The 16,813-nt window shown below is 40.7% G+C and overlaps 1 protein-coding gene across 1 annotated transcript; it reads left to right on the top strand.

Moving 5' to 3' along the window:
- Positions 1 to 241: 241 nt before the first annotated feature.
- Positions 242 to 16,582, top strand: slc2a8 (solute carrier family 2 member 8). The gene is made up of 11 exons (XM_036144294.1): positions 242 to 475; positions 576 to 749; positions 4,426 to 4,588; positions 4,871 to 5,077; positions 6,660 to 6,759; positions 10,406 to 10,617; positions 12,102 to 12,251; positions 13,329 to 13,437; positions 14,941 to 15,078; positions 15,177 to 15,322; positions 16,347 to 16,582. The coding sequence occupies exons 2-11, from the start codon at positions 655 to 657 to the stop codon at positions 16,491 to 16,493; spliced, it is 1,467 nt and encodes a 488-aa protein (XP_036000187.1). The 5' UTR covers positions 242 to 475; positions 576 to 654; the 3' UTR covers positions 16,494 to 16,582.
- Positions 16,583 to 16,813: the final 231 nt, after the last annotated feature.

The raw sequence follows: 16,813 nt of genomic DNA, 5'->3' as shown, positions 1-16,813 counted from the left end.
AATGTCGCACAAACTGCGAGTTCGTAGCTTAAAGCTGCCAATATTCTTGTATAAGAATGAGACTTTTAATTTAACCTTGTTTTCTATAAAATGGAGTTGTTGTTGTTTTCTTACTCTTATTTTTTTTCCGTTTTTGTTGTTAGCATCGTGTTGCTAGCTAAACACGTAGTTAGTGTACTATCGCAGTAAGAGTGAATGGAACATTGTTTATAGCGACTCCCGCTAATTTGTGAATATAAAATATGTAAAGTTTTTTTTTAAAAGTGTACACTTAATACCACATACATAGCTAAGTGGTTATATCATATAGGCTACACGAACGTGTAATACAGGTTCTGTTGCCAAACTGCAACGATGCTTTTATTTTGAAAGTCGTGAAACAGGCACACAGGGTGATCAGCTGACTCCAATGTTGATAAAGCAAGTTGTCGCCGGTGGAGGAAGCTGAGATCCTGCTGATCGTCTCGTTGTTCAGGTTCCAGCTTCTAGAACACATTAATGGTTGCACCATTCTTTTAAAACCACCTCTTCCTCGCTTCTTCAGTAAAGCAGCTGCTGTTGTTTCTCCGCTCCAGACTCTCCGGGCCGGTGGTTTCATGCCCAGGGCGACCGAGAGAAGGAGGTGAACACCAGGAAAGGAGCGCTGCCGTCAGCATGGACATCCAGACCGAGAGAAGGAGGCTGCTGGATGGGGAGGCTGGAGATGAGGACCCCACGGGACTCATGTCTGAGCAGGAGGCCTATCTCAGGTCAGCATTACTACTATTCCATTATAGTGTGGTGCAGTCAGGACATTACAGGACAACAAATGTGGTTTCTGGTCCTACAAACTCTAAATAGTTGTTGCCAGCTGCCCTGGGCACATACCTGGATGCTTCAGGCGTGTCCCTGCTTTAAAACACCTCAATCTGAGGCTCGAGTTGCACAGAGCTGGTCAACAAGTTCTGCAGAATCCTGTTTAAATCAGTATTTTTTTAAAGAGAAACATCTAAAGCATGCGGCTCATTTACTCCCACCCACCCAGCCTGAGGACCAGGGTTGGGAAACACTGCTATCTTTTATCACCGCTGTATTGATGCTTTTAATTTGCATGCAGTGGCCACTTTGCAAAGTAGATTATTGTACTGAATTCAATCTAAACTGTGTGTGCTCTAAGTTAAATAGAATAGCAAAGAGTTATGTTTGGTAAAGATTAAAATAAAATAACCATGCAACGTTTAAAATGACAAGTTGGACTTGCTTGTTTTGTCTGATCAGCAAAGCAAAAGCCACAGGATTTCTGTTTACAGGGAGATAAACAGAGGTGGGTAGAGAGACATTTTACTCAAGTAAGTAAGTAAGAAGGCTACTTAACTACTGAGTAACTAATCATAACAAACAACTGAATTAATATTTAAAAAAATATGTAATCGGGCAGACAAAAATATAAGGTTATGTGCAAATTCTGGCATTTTAAATAAAAAAAATTAAAAAAATAAATATGAAGAATAACATAATTCCAAAATAACAAATTCAGGCAGACGAAACACTTTTCTCAATCAGATTTTTTAAGCTTATGTACATTTATTTGACCTCCAAATCGCTCAATGAGCTCAGCAGATAGAAAACATCATTAAAATAACAAAGCTTTTGTACAAATAAGACGTCTCACTTTTACATAAACTCCAGGTTTCTGTCTCTGGTGCATTTTTGGTTAAAACAAGTTTGTTCTTTATTCATAAAGTCACTCACGGCAGGTAGAGCAGCCAGAAACTTTACTAAAGTAAAAGTAGCGATACCTGAGTATTAATATGAATTAAGTAAAAGTAAAAAGTACAGTGCAGTATAACTGCTCCTAAAAGTACATTTTGTTTAAAAAGCTACTCAAGTAAATGTAACTAGTTACTACCCACCTTTGGATATAAAAATGTAAAATGCAGAAAACTGAGAACTATCAACTGATTGTAGGGTTCCCTCAACAATCTAAGCGTCTTTCACTCTTTACAATCACGTCCACACCAAATGGCGACTGTGTTGGCTGCTGCAGCTTCCTGCCTGTCTGTGTGACCTGCACTCCACCGCAATGAAGTTTGTGTCTAAATTTGACTGGAACCTTTAGTTGCTCAGAAATGTGCATCTAATGCTAAATTATGGTGTTGGAAGTTTACAGAGTCAATGTTTACATAGTCCTGAGTGTTAACTTCTAACACAGTATCTTAAAAAGTCTTTATTTCACATCTCGCAGCATATTTTACTTCATTTATCAGTATATTAAGGTGCTTTTCTACCTTTATAAATCTCCGATCTATAAAGTGTGGATCTAAGCCGTCGTTCCCCACACTGGTCCTTACGGCCTAACGTCCTGCATGTTTTAGATGTCCACCTATTGCCAGACACCCGTTTAAATAAATGGGTCATCGTAGGTTAATGGAGCAGGAGAGTGGACCCTGAGGACCAGGGCTGTGGACCACAGCACCAAGTTAGGTTTTATGCTTAAAAAAGGTTTTAGGTTTAGGTTTTATATATTCGGAGTGGATTTTAATACATAGGGGGAAAAAAGCATGTGAGATTGGTAAATGAAAGCTGCCAGGGTTTATTGGGTTGATGGACATTTGCAAAGCAGCTTATGACACATTTGGATAATTAAAAAAAAGAAATCTGAAGAAATCTAGGCGATTGATAAATAAGGAGTCATAGTTGCTACTTTTACTTAGGTTGACATGCTGGTGGTGGCAGCATCATGGTGTGGGGATTCATTGCTCCAGCAGGGACAGGGAAGCTGGTCAGCACTAGAGTTTAACCTGTTAGAGGCTGAAAAACGCCTTAGATCAACAACCCTAAACATACAGGCAGAGCTGCATTACAACGGTTTAGATCCAGGGTTTCCAGAGTGCGCCGGCCCCCTGATAAATGTTGCCAAAGGCGTTTCAGGAGTGATACAAATTTGGCGCCGCAGAACAGCTGGGTGATTCAGAGGTAGATTTTAATTCATTTTTAATTATGACGAAAAATATACAGACAAATTTAACTCTTCCTGCAATGGAAAATCTTTGATACAATGCAAAGCACACTGTTTGCCTTCTCTTTAATGTCACAGTAAAGCGGACCACATCTGTTCTGTGACTTTTATGTAAAAGTAGACTTTACTGCACTCAAAACTGCTTTTAATTAGCCTATTAAACTTTGCTAAAAACAGCAAGTATTCTTAAGAAAGTGATCCAGATCGTGTTTTTCTTGTTTCCGTTGTTTTCAATCAAACACAAAAAAATAATTTGCAAAACTTCTTTTCAATTTCAGTTCAATAAAATTTTATTTATATAGCACCAATTCATTAAACATGTCATCTCAAGGCTCTTTCCATAGTCTAATTTCATCAGATCCTCCAGGTTGGTGAGAAAGTTTCCTCTCTAAGGAAACCCAGCAGGTTGCATCAAGTCTCTCCAAGCAGCATTCACTCCTCCTGAAAGAGCGTAGAGCCACAGTGGACAGTCGTCTGCATTGTTGATGGCTTTGCAGCAATCCCTCACCATTTGATAAGGACAATGTGCAAAACCTGTTTTAAGTTTTTAATTTACGGCTCAATTGTCCCTTTCCTACAAAAAAATCTGTCTACCTCATTTGATTATTTAAAACATCACCTGCTTTGTTAATTGCTGAGCAGATCCAGGTGACAAAAAGTTTGGACACCGACGGTTTAGAGCATATTCATGTGTTAGAATGGCCTAGTCAAAGTCCAGACCAAATACAACTGAGAACCTGTGGTAAGACTTGAATATTTAATTCAATTCAATTAAATTGTATTTATATAGCACCAATTTATGAAACATGTCATCTCAAGGCTCTTTACAAAGTCAAATTCAATCAGATTATACAGATTGGTCAAAAATCTCCTATATAAGGGAACCAGTTGATTGCATCAAAGTCCCGACAAGCAGCGTTTACTCCTGGAGAACCGTAGAGCTACAGGGAGAGTGGTCTGCATTGTCCATGGCTTTGCAGCAATCCCTCATACTGAGCAAGCATGAAGCGACAGTTTAGTGATGATGTGTCTCCATCCAATCTGAAAACCTCTAGATGTGCAAAGCTGGTGGAGAAAAACCCTAAATCACCTGCAGCTGTCTTTCTAGCAAAAGTTGGTTCTACTTCCCTGAGTACGGAGACAGCAGGCCTGAACAAAAGCACGCCACACTTTTCAAATTCCTGTTTGTTAGAAAATTGTGGAACCATGTGTCAGATGTGCGTTGGTCTGTCACAAAACACATCCCAGTTATGATAACGTAAAAAAAATAAAGAGCTGTAGATGTCACAGTCTAAAACTAAATGCACAAACACAGACATGTTGGAATAAATCCCATAAATATCAGTTAGAACACCAAAACAAAGCTGAACATGAACGTGTAAACATGTGCAGTTCATTTGACCCGCTTCCTCTTTTTTTCTCCACAGCAAAGTGAAGAACGGCAAGCTGTACCTGGCCTCCTTCGCTGCCGTTCTGGGTCCCATGAGCTTCGGCTTCGTGCTGGGTTACAGCTCCCCCGCCATCCCCGAGCTCAGCCGCATCTCCGACCCGCGGCTGCGGCTCAGCGAAGTCCAGGCCTCCTGGTTTGGGGTACGATGATGCAGAATCACGTGGCTGGAAGCGCCGTTCACTTTGGGCCGCATCAGCAGCTTTATGTCATCACATGCCGTCCAAAAAAAAAAAAAAAATACTTATTACAGCAGAAAAAAACAAACAGCTGGCTGGAAAAAAAGTGAACCAGACATTTAAGGAGGAAGACTTAGATAAACAACTTAGATGAAAAGTCATTTGTTAACCATGAAGGTTCTGTGTAAATTAGATGATTGCATTGAGTTATGTTCAGCTGAGGTTTCATGCTGCGTCTTTGTTTAGTCCATAGTGACAATTGGAGCAGCGCTGGGCGGCCTGCTGGGCGGCTGGATGGTGCAGAAGATCGGCAGGAAGCTCAGTCTGATGTTCTGCACTCTGCCCTACGTCTTCGGCTTCACCATCATCATCGCCGCGCAGAACCTGTGGATGTTCTACGTCGGCAGAGTGCTGACGGGCGTCGCCAGCGGCATCACGTCGCTGGTCGTCCCGGTAAGAAGCGCCTGAGTATTTTTATCTGAAAACATACGTGGGAGTTTAGCGTTGGTGTGAAAGGCTGGAGGTGTTCGTAGGAAAAACTGAGTCGGTTCTTCTGCAGGGTTCAGAAGAACCGACTCAGTAAGTGGCAGCCAGGCTCTGCTGATCAGCTCAACTTAACTAATTAATTCATTAACACAATGATGAAGTGGAACGACCTGCAAAGAATTTGATTGCCCATCAGTCTGGGAACTATTTTAAGTCCATAACTCTAGAGATTAAGATTTGCCTCAAGGGAACAATGTCCAAAGTGCAGAGGAACGACAAAAAAACCCAAGAGCTCCATCTCAGACGCTCCAGGTTAAATGTTAAAGTTCATGACAGGACAAGTATGGTAGGTATAGAAGAATCTCCTCTGGAAAGCTGAGGTGTTTGGCCGTAGTTCACAGCTCCATGTGTGGATAAAACCAAACACAGCATGCCAGCTGTCCAGCACAGTGCTGGAACAACGATGATTTGGGCTTGTTTAATATCCGGCACCATGAAATCCTCTGAGAGTCAGTGTTCAAGAGCCACTGGCAGGTGGAGCTTGACCCACACTGGATTATCAGGACAACAACGACCATAAAGACAGCAGGTGTCTTTATATGATTCAGTTATCCTTATGCTATAACAACTGAGTGGCAGAAAAATAAATCAAGGCGTTGGAATGGTCCAAAGTCCAGATATAAAGCTGAGTGAAAAATTGTCTGTGCCTTCAAACCTTCAAATGAGCTTGAACAAAGCAATGCTGGAAGGTAGAGTGGTCCAGAATTCCTCCAAATAATGTAAGACGGATAAAGCTGGACAGAAAAAAAGGGGAGTTTTCCTCTCCACTGTCGCTTCATGCATGCTCAGTATGAGGGATTGCTGCAAAGCCATCAACAATGCAGACGACTGTCCACTGTGGCTCTACGCTCTTTCAGGAGGAGTGAATGCTGCTTGGAGAGACTTGATGCAACCTGCTGGGTTTCCTTAGAGAGGAAACTTTCTCACCAACCTGGAGGATCTGATGGAGTCTGACTTTGGAAAGAGACTTGAGATGACATGTTGTTGTGAATTAGTGTCATAGAAATAAAGTTTAATTAAATTGAATTAAAATGATTTGCACACATTTACCTTCCAGGCCTCGAAGCTGAACGTACGGCACAAATTCTTTCAGTCCAGTTCTGTCAGAATGAGATTCAGTAAATTATCTGGCGGAGCATGTCGATAGGAACCGTTCCACAGTGTTAGATGTCAGCGTGTCTGTGAAATGTCAGCAGACTAATTCTAATAATTCTAAACTTATCTGACTGAATTTGTCTTTGTAAAGATCCTTGAGAAGACGTGTATCATGAACTGGTGCTATATAAATAAAACTGAATTGAAAAACACTGCAGACATCCATGGTAGAAAACTGCTGGATCATAGGATGCAGTGATTGTATTAAACCACCATTTATTATATATTTCTTTTAATAAGAAAGCTTTGAATTATTTATAAATAATCACAATGGAGTGTTTGTAATTGTGATGTCCGTCTTTTTTAATTTTAACTTCTCCATCTTCTTCTTCAGTTGTATATCTCTGAGACGGCCCATGAGAAGGTCCGCGGGACGCTGGGCTCCTGTGTTCAGCTCATGGTGGTCTCGGGGATCATGGGAGTTTACCTGGCAGGTACGTCACTGCTGCTCTTTTTTTTTTTTAACAGCAGAGTCCAGGCTTCAGCAAACAGAGAGCAGCTGACGAGCTGTGAATCATTACGGGATTCCTCAGAGCAATAAGCCGTCAGGTTACGGCTGATCTGGGTGATCTGTCACTGTTTATGTGACTTCTTAGCTTTGCTTTGGTTAAAAACGTCCTGAGGAAGAGGTGCAGCTGGACTTTAGGTGGAAATCAGAGCAGATCAGAGTCCTCTGCTGCCTCTTCAACAGCAACCCTGACCTGTGAGAAACGAGCCGGTGGCTGCATGCCAGTCATGGTTTCTAAATAAAGGCTGGAGTTTTCTGTCACCTGGGTTGTCTCGTGGTGTTTTGGCTCCTCTGGTGTTGAGATCTGTGCAGAAAAGTTAATTAATGGCAGGGCTTTAACAAGTTCAGAAGAATAAAATGATCTCCATTAAGATGCTGCTTGAGTACAGGGATGTTGTTGTGCTTCACTCTAGACTGCCTAATCAAAGGTAGAGCTATTCATTGTGTCAGGTTGATTATTTTCACTTCTCTTCCTTGTATTCAAAAGGTAAAAATCTGTTATGATTCTGTCATTTACAGAGATGCCAGATGAAGAAAAATAAACTTAATGAGATTTACCAGAATAATTAAATTAGGTCTAATTAAGAGGCTTCACTAGTGGTATTCAAACAGGGACCAAAAGGACAGAATGGGGAAAAGAATCTAGTCACCCATATTTTTAGATGTTGTCCTTCCAAGTCGCAAGACATTCTTGTAATTCCTAAAGTGGTTTAGATCGAGAGTTTTCTAGAATTTCTGGCACTCCTTTTGGGTTTTTCTTTAGACTTTGGCTGGTTGCCTTTTAGTTCTCATTCCTGATCGTTACCCTACTGTGTGCTATAAAAACAAGGGAAAACTGGATAAATCAACAGCAAATGACCTTTGTAGGTGATTTAGACAAAAATTCAAGATGTGTTTCATGGGTTTATGCTATAATAAGCTATGTTAGGCTTTACCAAAGCCAAAGAAATAAAAAATACACTTAATTATCTCTTAAGTGAAGTGGATTGTATGATTTATTAATGTAATTTAAAAGCAATCTACACAGTGGTAGACCCAGGAAACTGATGGGTCTAAGTTCCCCCTCTGGCTTTGGCATTCCCCCAGAATGAGCAGAAAAGTGAGCAGCGGTTCCTGCAATTAAAGACAAGCCACAGATTAACTAAGCAAATTAAAGTTTGCTAAGCGAAGATTGTCTAAAATTAAGGTAACTGAAACTAAAGTAAAATTAAAATAAACTAAAAATGTTATGCTAAGCTAACCAAGAATAAGATGCGTAAAGGCTAACTAAAGCATAGCTCTCAACTCTCACGCATTGACCGTGTGACACACGCATTTCACTAACTTCACACGCTCACACGCAACACATGACGTTTCACACGCAAACATGGCATTTCTCACGCATAAAAATCACAAAGCCCATCTGGGCTGCGGACGACAAAACTCCGCCTTCTGCTGAGCTGTTTCGGCTTTTTTCACAGCTTGTGGCCATCAGTAATTCCTGCTGCAGTTCATGTTAACAGAGCAGCAGGAAGAGTGATCAGAGTTATGAATAATTTTAGTCTTAACAGTGGTGAAAATAAGCCGGTAAGGTCCTGTACTACGTACACAGGAGGGGGAGGGGGGGCGGGGGTGGAGCTGCTGCAAGATGACCGGTTCATTCAGAACCAGTCATGGCTGCACGCTGATCATAAAAACAATTCTGCTAACCAGATGCAGTTTAAAACGCCACTTGGTCAGTTATAAGTTTCCTTTTTATTAATTCTGCATTTTGTAACTACATGCACCGTATTTCTGTGCCTCCGCGCTTGCTCCTCCCCCCCCCCCTCCTTTCCCTCGGAGCAGGTGCGCCCAGAGCGCACTGACGAGAGCAATAGAGATTCGTCTGATCAGCGCGGCGACTGACTGAGAAACCTGTCGCTGTGAAAGGTGATGAGAATGTTATAAACTGTAACAGTCTAGAAATGCATTGAGCTGAAAAGAGGGAGACATCAGCAGCTGGATCGTGCGTAAAGACGCAGCGGGAACCTCTGTGTGCTTCAGTGTTGCTGCTGAGGGGATCATAAAGGCTTAATGAAACTCAGCCTGATTCACCAATCAGGTTATAGATTTACAATGATAAACAACCCATAGATGAATGTGTAACAGTGTAATAACTCGGTCAATGATTAAAATCTACTTAATTTTATTCAGTATTATTTGAACAATTGTGTATTATTTATGTTTTAATCCATTAACTGAACAATAAAGTATTAATATGTCTCTTTCTCTTTTTAAAACAAGTAATACATGTCTACTTCATTGTCTGGTGGGATAAAAATGAGATGGAGTTGACTCCACCGGCTCTTCCAGGGTCCGGTTAGCCCCGCCCCCAAACAAGCCCCGCCCCCAAATTAGCATAATCTCACTCCTAACTTTTGATAAAAGTTGAGAGGTCTGACTAAAGCAAAGCAAAATAAAGTAAGCCAAAGAATAAGATGCTCAAGTGTAAACTTAAATTAAGGTAAAATAAAACATAATTGACTACTTAAAGCCATAATAATTAAAATAAACTCAAATAAGCTATTCTAAGGTAAGATAACCTAAATTAGAGCAACATAAAATAAGCTAAGCTAAACCTAAATAAACCATGCTGAGATAAAAATAAACTATAGATGAATCAAAGATAAAATAAATTAAAGTAAGATAAACTAGCTTTAAATAAAAATAAGATAATATACTAACCAAAGGTAAAGTAAAACACGCTAAAATAAACTAGAGTGCAGCAAGCTAAGCTAAGCTAAGCTAAAGTAAGACCTGGTAGCGTTTATGGACAGAAGTGGAAACATTTATAAATTCAGTTTATCGTAGTGATTGTGAGCCCAGCGCCGTGGTGTTCATTACTCACAGTAACATCCTGATGGGTGGATTATACCACAGATAGGCTTAGTGCTGTTATTGCTTTTGATTTAACTTAGATTAAGTAAAAGTTAATCTTTTGCGGGTTTTAAACCTGATGGTATCATGTTGATGAACCAGCCTGCACCTCCTGGTAAAGCCGAACAGACTTGGTTCTGATGGATGAGGCATTGGGATGCCACAGGTGATCAAAAGTCCTTGTAGGGTAACTTTAACTCTGAGTTCATGAATGTAACTCTTACCTCCTGTTGCGGGAGGCCAGATTAGATCAATTTATGGTAATTTAATTTCAGATGGAATGGAGGGAATCACTGGGAACGACAAAGGGAGTGTTTTATGTATTTCTGCTCCTCAGAGGAGCGTTTTTCGCTGAAAAAAAGGAGAGAGAGAACACTGTGGGAGTTTTTTAATTCAGTGAAACAATCACATGAGCTGATCTTGAGAAGCAGTGAATGGATTCTTCTCAGGAAATCTGGATTTTCAGTTTTTCCATTTCTTGTTATGCCAACGTGAAAATAAAACTTTCATGGGAGGAAATGATCCCAGATTTCAAACTAGTGCCTTTTTAAAGCTTAACGTGCCTTTTTGGGTCTTCCTGAACCAATTTTGTCATAATTTGTTGTTTTATTTTTGTCGTGTTTTAAACAAAATGCAGCATTAAACTATTAATCTGTGTGTGTGAACCCATCCTGCAGGCCTGTTCATGGACTGGCGCTGGCTGGCGATCTGCTGCTCCATCCCGCCGTCACTGGTGATGGTCGCCATGTGTTTCATGCCGGAGACGCCGCGGTTCCTGCTGTCCAAAGGAAAGAGGCGGGAGGCTGAGGAGGCGTTACGCTTCCTGCGAGGGCCGGATGCTCCCATTGAATGGGAGTGCGCTCGAATCGAGGACGCCTGTGATGAACAGGTAAAAAAAAAAAACTCTTTACTTCTCAGTCCTGGGGTCTGCGACCTGTGGCCCTTTAATTCAGTTCAATTCTATTTTATTTATATAGAGCAATTCATGAAACATGCAGGCACTTTCCAAAGTCAAATTTAATCAGATTATACTGATTGGTCAAAAAAAGAATCCTATCTACATCCTTCGCTGTGGCTCTTCATGACTTTTGCCAAATTCTTAAAGAATTGAGCAATAGTAATTAAAATATGCTATCTTTAGAAGTTTTTCCTAGGCAATAAACATTTCCACAAAGAATGACACTAATAGTGTAGGGCAGTGAGGTGCAACCTGTGGCCACATGCAGATCTTTGGCCTCTCCACATGTGCCTGTAAGAAACCAAATTAGAAATGATTTTAAGTATAAACAACAGTTTTAGCAGTTCTTCTGTGTAATGTTATGCAATATCTGTGCAGATTTTTTTAACAGAAGTGACCAACGGTACAAGGCTTTAAAAATTAATAATTTTTAAATTCAAACTAGGTGCTTTACATTTTTAAATGGGTTATATATTGTATTTTTTATTCATTTTGTCATATTTACGGAAGGGGTTTCCCCAGCTTGCCTCGCTCCACTAATGAAAACTAATTATTTAACTTTAAAGTTAAATTATGTATTTTGTTCTAAAATCTAATATTAGAATTCCAGAAAATGTTGATTTAAGACTTAGACTTAGACACTTTATTTGTCATTTTGTATGCATAGAGTGCGTACAGAACGGAATTTCGTTTCCATACAGCTTGAAAATTACAGTGAGTTGCAGTAGATTTCAGGATAAAGTAAATTACAGGATAAAATTTACAGGATAAAGTGCAGCAGTGATTTAACAGTACAACAATTGATATGTAAACAATGCAGGAGAAAGAGACTGTGTGCGATCAAAGTGTACAGGTGAGTATTTCTTAAAAAACATTTGTATGTGCAGAAATGATTTGTGCAAGAATGCATTTAAGAGACTGAGAGTTCGGCAGCATTTGTAATGCTGGATAAGGATGCAATGAAGTAAATGTACAAATATGCGAATGTGGTACCAGTTTATAGCTTCAGCAGTTCAACAGTAACTTCCTTAGCTTTCAAAATAATATGTTTAGACAAATGTTATTTTGTAGCAGTGGGAGCAAAAGGGGCTCTTTGAACTGACCAGTGGTGTCAGTAGGTTGCAAACTTTCTGCTGTTTGTTCCATTAAAGAAAATGCATTGAACCTAAAAACAACCTCTTTAATCTAAAAAGATAAACATTTGTCTAAAGGTGATATAAAAACAAGCTATTTTGTTCCAGAGCCATGTTGCTTTAGTGGCTCTAAACACATCTTCTTTATCTAGACTGAAGGCATTGATGTCTGTTAGTGCTGTAAAGGTTGCTGACCCCATGCCTTAAAATAATTTCCTTAAATATCCACTCATAGGTGCATGAAGCTGCGTGTTAAAAGGATGTTTTCTGTTCTCTCTCCAGGGCTCCACCTTCCACCTGTCTGACCTGACCGATCCCGGCGTCTACAAGCCTCTGCTGATCAGCGTCCTGCTGATGTTCTTCCAGCAGATGACTGGGATCAACGCCATCATGTTCTACGCTGAGAATATCTTCGAGCAGGCGCATTTTAAGGTAATGCGTGCTCCTGACTCTCCGTCGCAGCTGCAGATGCACAACCAGATGTTTCCTTAGCAGTGAAAGTCACAGTGCAAAAGCATTTCAACGCACGCTTGTTGTCAATCTGCACTTTTCTTGCACTTCTACATAAAGTGTAATGCCGTTCTCTGCAGAGGAACTGAGACTACCGAGGCCTTTTTTGCAGCATCACAGCTGAACGTACTGCAGGAACAGCATTAAGAAGTTTAAACGGGTCAAAGAAAGTTGCCTGCATCACTCCATTAGACTCTGTTCTGCTGAATAGTCAGAAACCTTTTAATTTAAACTGCTTTTATCTATTATTTTCTCCACATTTATAGTTCATATATCAAAGTTCAGGCTTTTTTTTTCTGGGTTCAGTCAGTGTGCCACCGACTGCTGCAGGATTTTCAACACTCGATTATTCTCACCGATTCAGCTCTTAGTTAAGTCCAAGCTTTACTTGCAGCGTCTCTCCTACGAATAAACACATGAGAACCGTCTGTGGCGATCAGAAGGTTTTGCCCAGACGTTTTTTTCACACTGCAAAAAGAGAACTAAAAATAAGTAATAAGTAAGTAAGTAAGTAAGTTGAAATTAATGTATTTACCCTTGATTTGAGCAGGTAAATAACATTATTTGCCAATGGAATGGGTATTTTTACCCCTAAAATAAGATAATTAGATATACTGCACTTGAAATAAGATGATGGAGATGAAATCTTCCTATTTTAAGTGCTAAAATCTTATTCCATTGGCAAATAGTCTCATTTACCTGCTCAAATCAAAATTTTACTTGTTTTTAGTTCTATTTTTGCAGTGCAGCTCAACTGATAGCATGAGCTGGATTCCAGTGCTAAAGGAGGCTAACGGAGGAGCCGGGATGTATGTTGGGTTCCTGGACTACAGCTGAATATAAAACCCTTTGAAATTAGATGAAAGGTCTTCTGATTTCAGCAAATCTGCCGTCACTTTTTATTTTATTTAAAAATGGTTGAATTGAAGCTGAGTAGAGAAGTAACTGAAAAGAAGAGCAGTTGCTCCTCCTCATTGTGCCGTTGCTGTTGTTTTGCAGGAGAGCGACTTGGCTTCGGTGATCGTGGCTCTCATTCAGGTCGTCTTCACCGGGATAGCAGCTCTGATCATGGACAGAGCCGGCAGGAAGGTTCTCCTCGTCGTCTCAGGTACCGTCAGCCTTCAGATGCCAAACGAAGCCTGAACAGGAGAACGACTTTGCCGAGAAACTCATTTTTACTTTCCACATCATGTGGAGACAGGATATATTCCAGGTTTTTAGTTTTATTTCCTTTACAGATGCCCCTAAATCCCTGCGTTTGAGCCTGAGGTTTGTTTTCTAAAACGCTGTCAGTAGATATGTTCCCTTCGGGAAAATCGAACCTCGTCGTTTTTGTGCAATCTTAATATAAAAATGCTTGCATGTCTCTGGGAAACGTGTTCATGAAGGCGGCGTATGTTGCTCTAAACTCTCTGTGCAGCTTTTCTGCAGAAATGTTGAACAACAGACGTAGGAAGAAGCTTTGCTAAGGGCAGTAATACAACCTGGGGCTGGACGATAACTCAATAACGATATTTATCGATGATAGAAAAAAGAAGGGCCAATAAAAAGTTCAATAGAATAACAGTTTTCCTTCCTTTTGCATTCTAGCCATGTAGGTTAATATTACAGTCATTACATCCTCTCAACCAATCACAACGCAGACCCAGAAACCAAGCTCCGCCCCCTTCAAACTTCAGAAAGCACGTATTTTTTCTTTTTTGGTTTTTTTGTTTTTTGTTTTTTTTTTTGGTTGGTGGAATAAAGGCTGGAGTTTGAATTCAGTGTTAAGCAACAGCAAAAAATGACCAGGGCTGCACTTAAAATATGTTTTAGATTTGTTGATAATTATCGATATCGATCAATACGATTTCTATTTTATGGATATGCTTTTTTTTTTTTGGTTTACCCGACGGATATTTTCCCTGCACCGCTGCAGAGCTTCAGAAGGGTTTCCCAGAGTATTCCCTTATCCGTGCCGTCCTGTCAGCCTTTGATGAATGACGAGGAACCGGAGGTTACTGCTGTCGGGTTTTTCTGGGACTCGTCTTTTCAAACGAGAGATCATCTGTCCATCATCGCTGCTCAGACGTGTTTTTTTATATAGATTTTATAAAATAACATGAACAGCCACCTGCTGTACCTCATAAGTACATCCACAATAACAAATTAATTACAAGTAAGATGGGATAAAACCTGAAATATCTAAAGTTTATTAGATATTAGACAAGGCCATGAATTCATTGCTTTATTTATTCTTGTTTTCTTTTCTTAGACTTAGACTTAGACAAACTTTATTGTCATTTTGTATGCACAGAGTGCGAACAGAACGAAATTTCGTTTGCATACAGCTTGAGAATTTCAGTGAATTGCAGTGGATTTCAGAATAAAGTAACTTTGCAGGAAAATAAAGTAACTTTGCAGGAAAATAAAGTAACTTTGCAGGATAATAAAGTAACTTTGCAGGAAAATAAAGTAACTTTGCAGGAAAATAAAGTAACTTTGCAGGAAAATAAAGTAACTTTCCCAAACCGTCCGACTAATTTCTGATATATTCCTCATTTTTCCAGCTTCCTCTTTAACCCCAGCACCTTTAAATACTTTGTCTTTGTTCTTCTCTGATTGAATCCAGGTGTTTCCATGATGATCAGCACCACAACATTTGGAGTTTACTTCTACCTGGTGTCCAAAGCGGCCAGCACGGCGGCGGCAGAGCCCCCCCCCGACCTGACCTGGCTGGCCCTGGCCAGCATGGCAATCTTCATCGCAGGTCAGTTCATCGCAGCCTTTTGCTGCTTTTCTAGCAGAAAACAATCTTAAAATTTAAAACAGCCTCTGCACGTCTTTAATACCCGCTGTGGTGTCCAGGCTTCGCCATCGGTTGGGGTCCCATCCCGTGGCTCATCATGTCTGAGGTCATTCCCATCAGAGTGAGGGGCTTCGCTGGAGCCGCCGTGGTCCTCAGTAACTGGGGCATGGCCTTCGTCGTCACCAAGTCCTTCCAGGACATGATGGTCGGTCCTCAGAATCCTCCTTCTTTTTTCTTTATTTATCATTTATGTTAGAATCAGGAACCCAGACGATGTTCTACAGGTCTGGGAGTGGAACATGAAAAAAGAGGCGGGAAAATATTTCCCTGCAATTAACCAACTTCAATGTCTGATTGATCCATCCATCCATCCATCCATCCATCTATGCATCCATCCATGCATCCATCCGTCCATCCAACCATCCATCCATCCAACCATCTATTTATCCATCCATGCATCCATCCATCCATCCATCCATCCATCCATCCATCTATGCATGCATCCATCCATCCATCCATCCAACCATGCATCCATCCATCCATCCATCCATCCATCCAACCATCCATCTATGCATTCCATCCATCATCCATCCATCCATCCCTCAATCCATCCATCCATCCATCCATCCATCCATCCATCCATCCATCCATCCATCCATCCATCCATCCATCCATCCATCCATCCATCCATCCATTCATTCATCTCTCCATCCCTCCATTCATCCATTCATCCCTCCATCCATCTATGCATCCATTCATCCATCCATCCATCCATCCATCCATCCATCCATCCCTCCATCCATCCAACCAACCATCCATCATCCATCCCTCAATCTATCCATTCATCTTTCCATCCCTCCCTCCATCCATCCATCCCTCGATCCATCTATGCATCCATTCATCCATCCATCCCTCCATCCATCCATCCATTCATCTCTCCATCCATCCATCCAACCATCCATCATCCATCCCTCCATCCATCCATCCATTCATCTCTCCATCCATCCATCCAACCAACCATCCAACCATCCATCCATATCTCCATTCATTCCTCGCTTTTTTGGACACTTTGAACATATTTTTCAGTTTTTAAAGTGCTAAAGTTTTTGTTTGTTTGGTATACTTTTAAAATATGCCGATGTTGAGGATGTTAATGAACTGATTAGCTGCCGTCTCTGTTACAGCCTCTCTGGTAGCTTCACTGACGCCGTTTTTGTGTCTTCCTGCAGATCCTGCTGACCAGCGCCGGGACCTTCTGGCTCTTTGCCTGCATGTGCGCCCTCAACGTCGTCTTCACTGTCATCTTCGTCCCAGAAACAAAAGGCAAGACGCTGGAGCAGATCGAAGCCATTTTCAGAGGGACATCAGGTCCATGAAAGGGTCCTAAGCAACGAAAGACCTCATCCTGAAAAAACTGTTAAAGTGGGCTTTTTTTTTTTAAATAAACATCCTCAACAAACATAAAGCTAACTTCAGCATTTTCCATATTTGCTTTTATCACTGAAACAGCCGAAGATGTAAAGTGATTCCTGTCTTTATAATTGTAGTTTTGTAAAAACTGTTAATCTTAAACAAGTGGTGTCACTGAACTGTATTTTTGATAGAGGTGGGTCTAAACTGCCAACATGTAGATGATGATGTGTTTAGTCATGAGTTGGACATGTTGGCTCATGAAAAACATCATTATCTAAGATCA

This window comes from Fundulus heteroclitus, chromosome 12, assembly GCF_011125445.2.
Source record: "Fundulus heteroclitus isolate FHET01 chromosome 12, MU-UCD_Fhet_4.1, whole genome shotgun sequence".
Classification (NCBI taxonomy): Eukaryota; Metazoa; Chordata; class Actinopteri; order Cyprinodontiformes; family Fundulidae; genus Fundulus; species Fundulus heteroclitus.
This window is presented reverse-complemented; position numbering and strand designations above follow the sequence as displayed.

Excerpts from the sequence above, each read along its gene's own strand:
- slc2a8 (XM_036144294.1), top strand. The coding sequence starts at position 655 with ATGGACATCCAGACCGAGAGAAGGAGGCTGCTGGATGGGGAGGCTGGA. Across the intron at positions 4,589-4,870 it reads TCCAGGCCTCCTGGTTTGGG|TCCATAGTGACAATTGGAGC; the intron begins GTACGATGATGC and ends GTCTTTGTTTAG. Across the intron at positions 12,252-13,328 it reads TCGAGCAGGCGCATTTTAAG|GAGAGCGACTTGGCTTCGGT; the intron begins GTAATGCGTGCT and ends GTTGTTTTGCAG.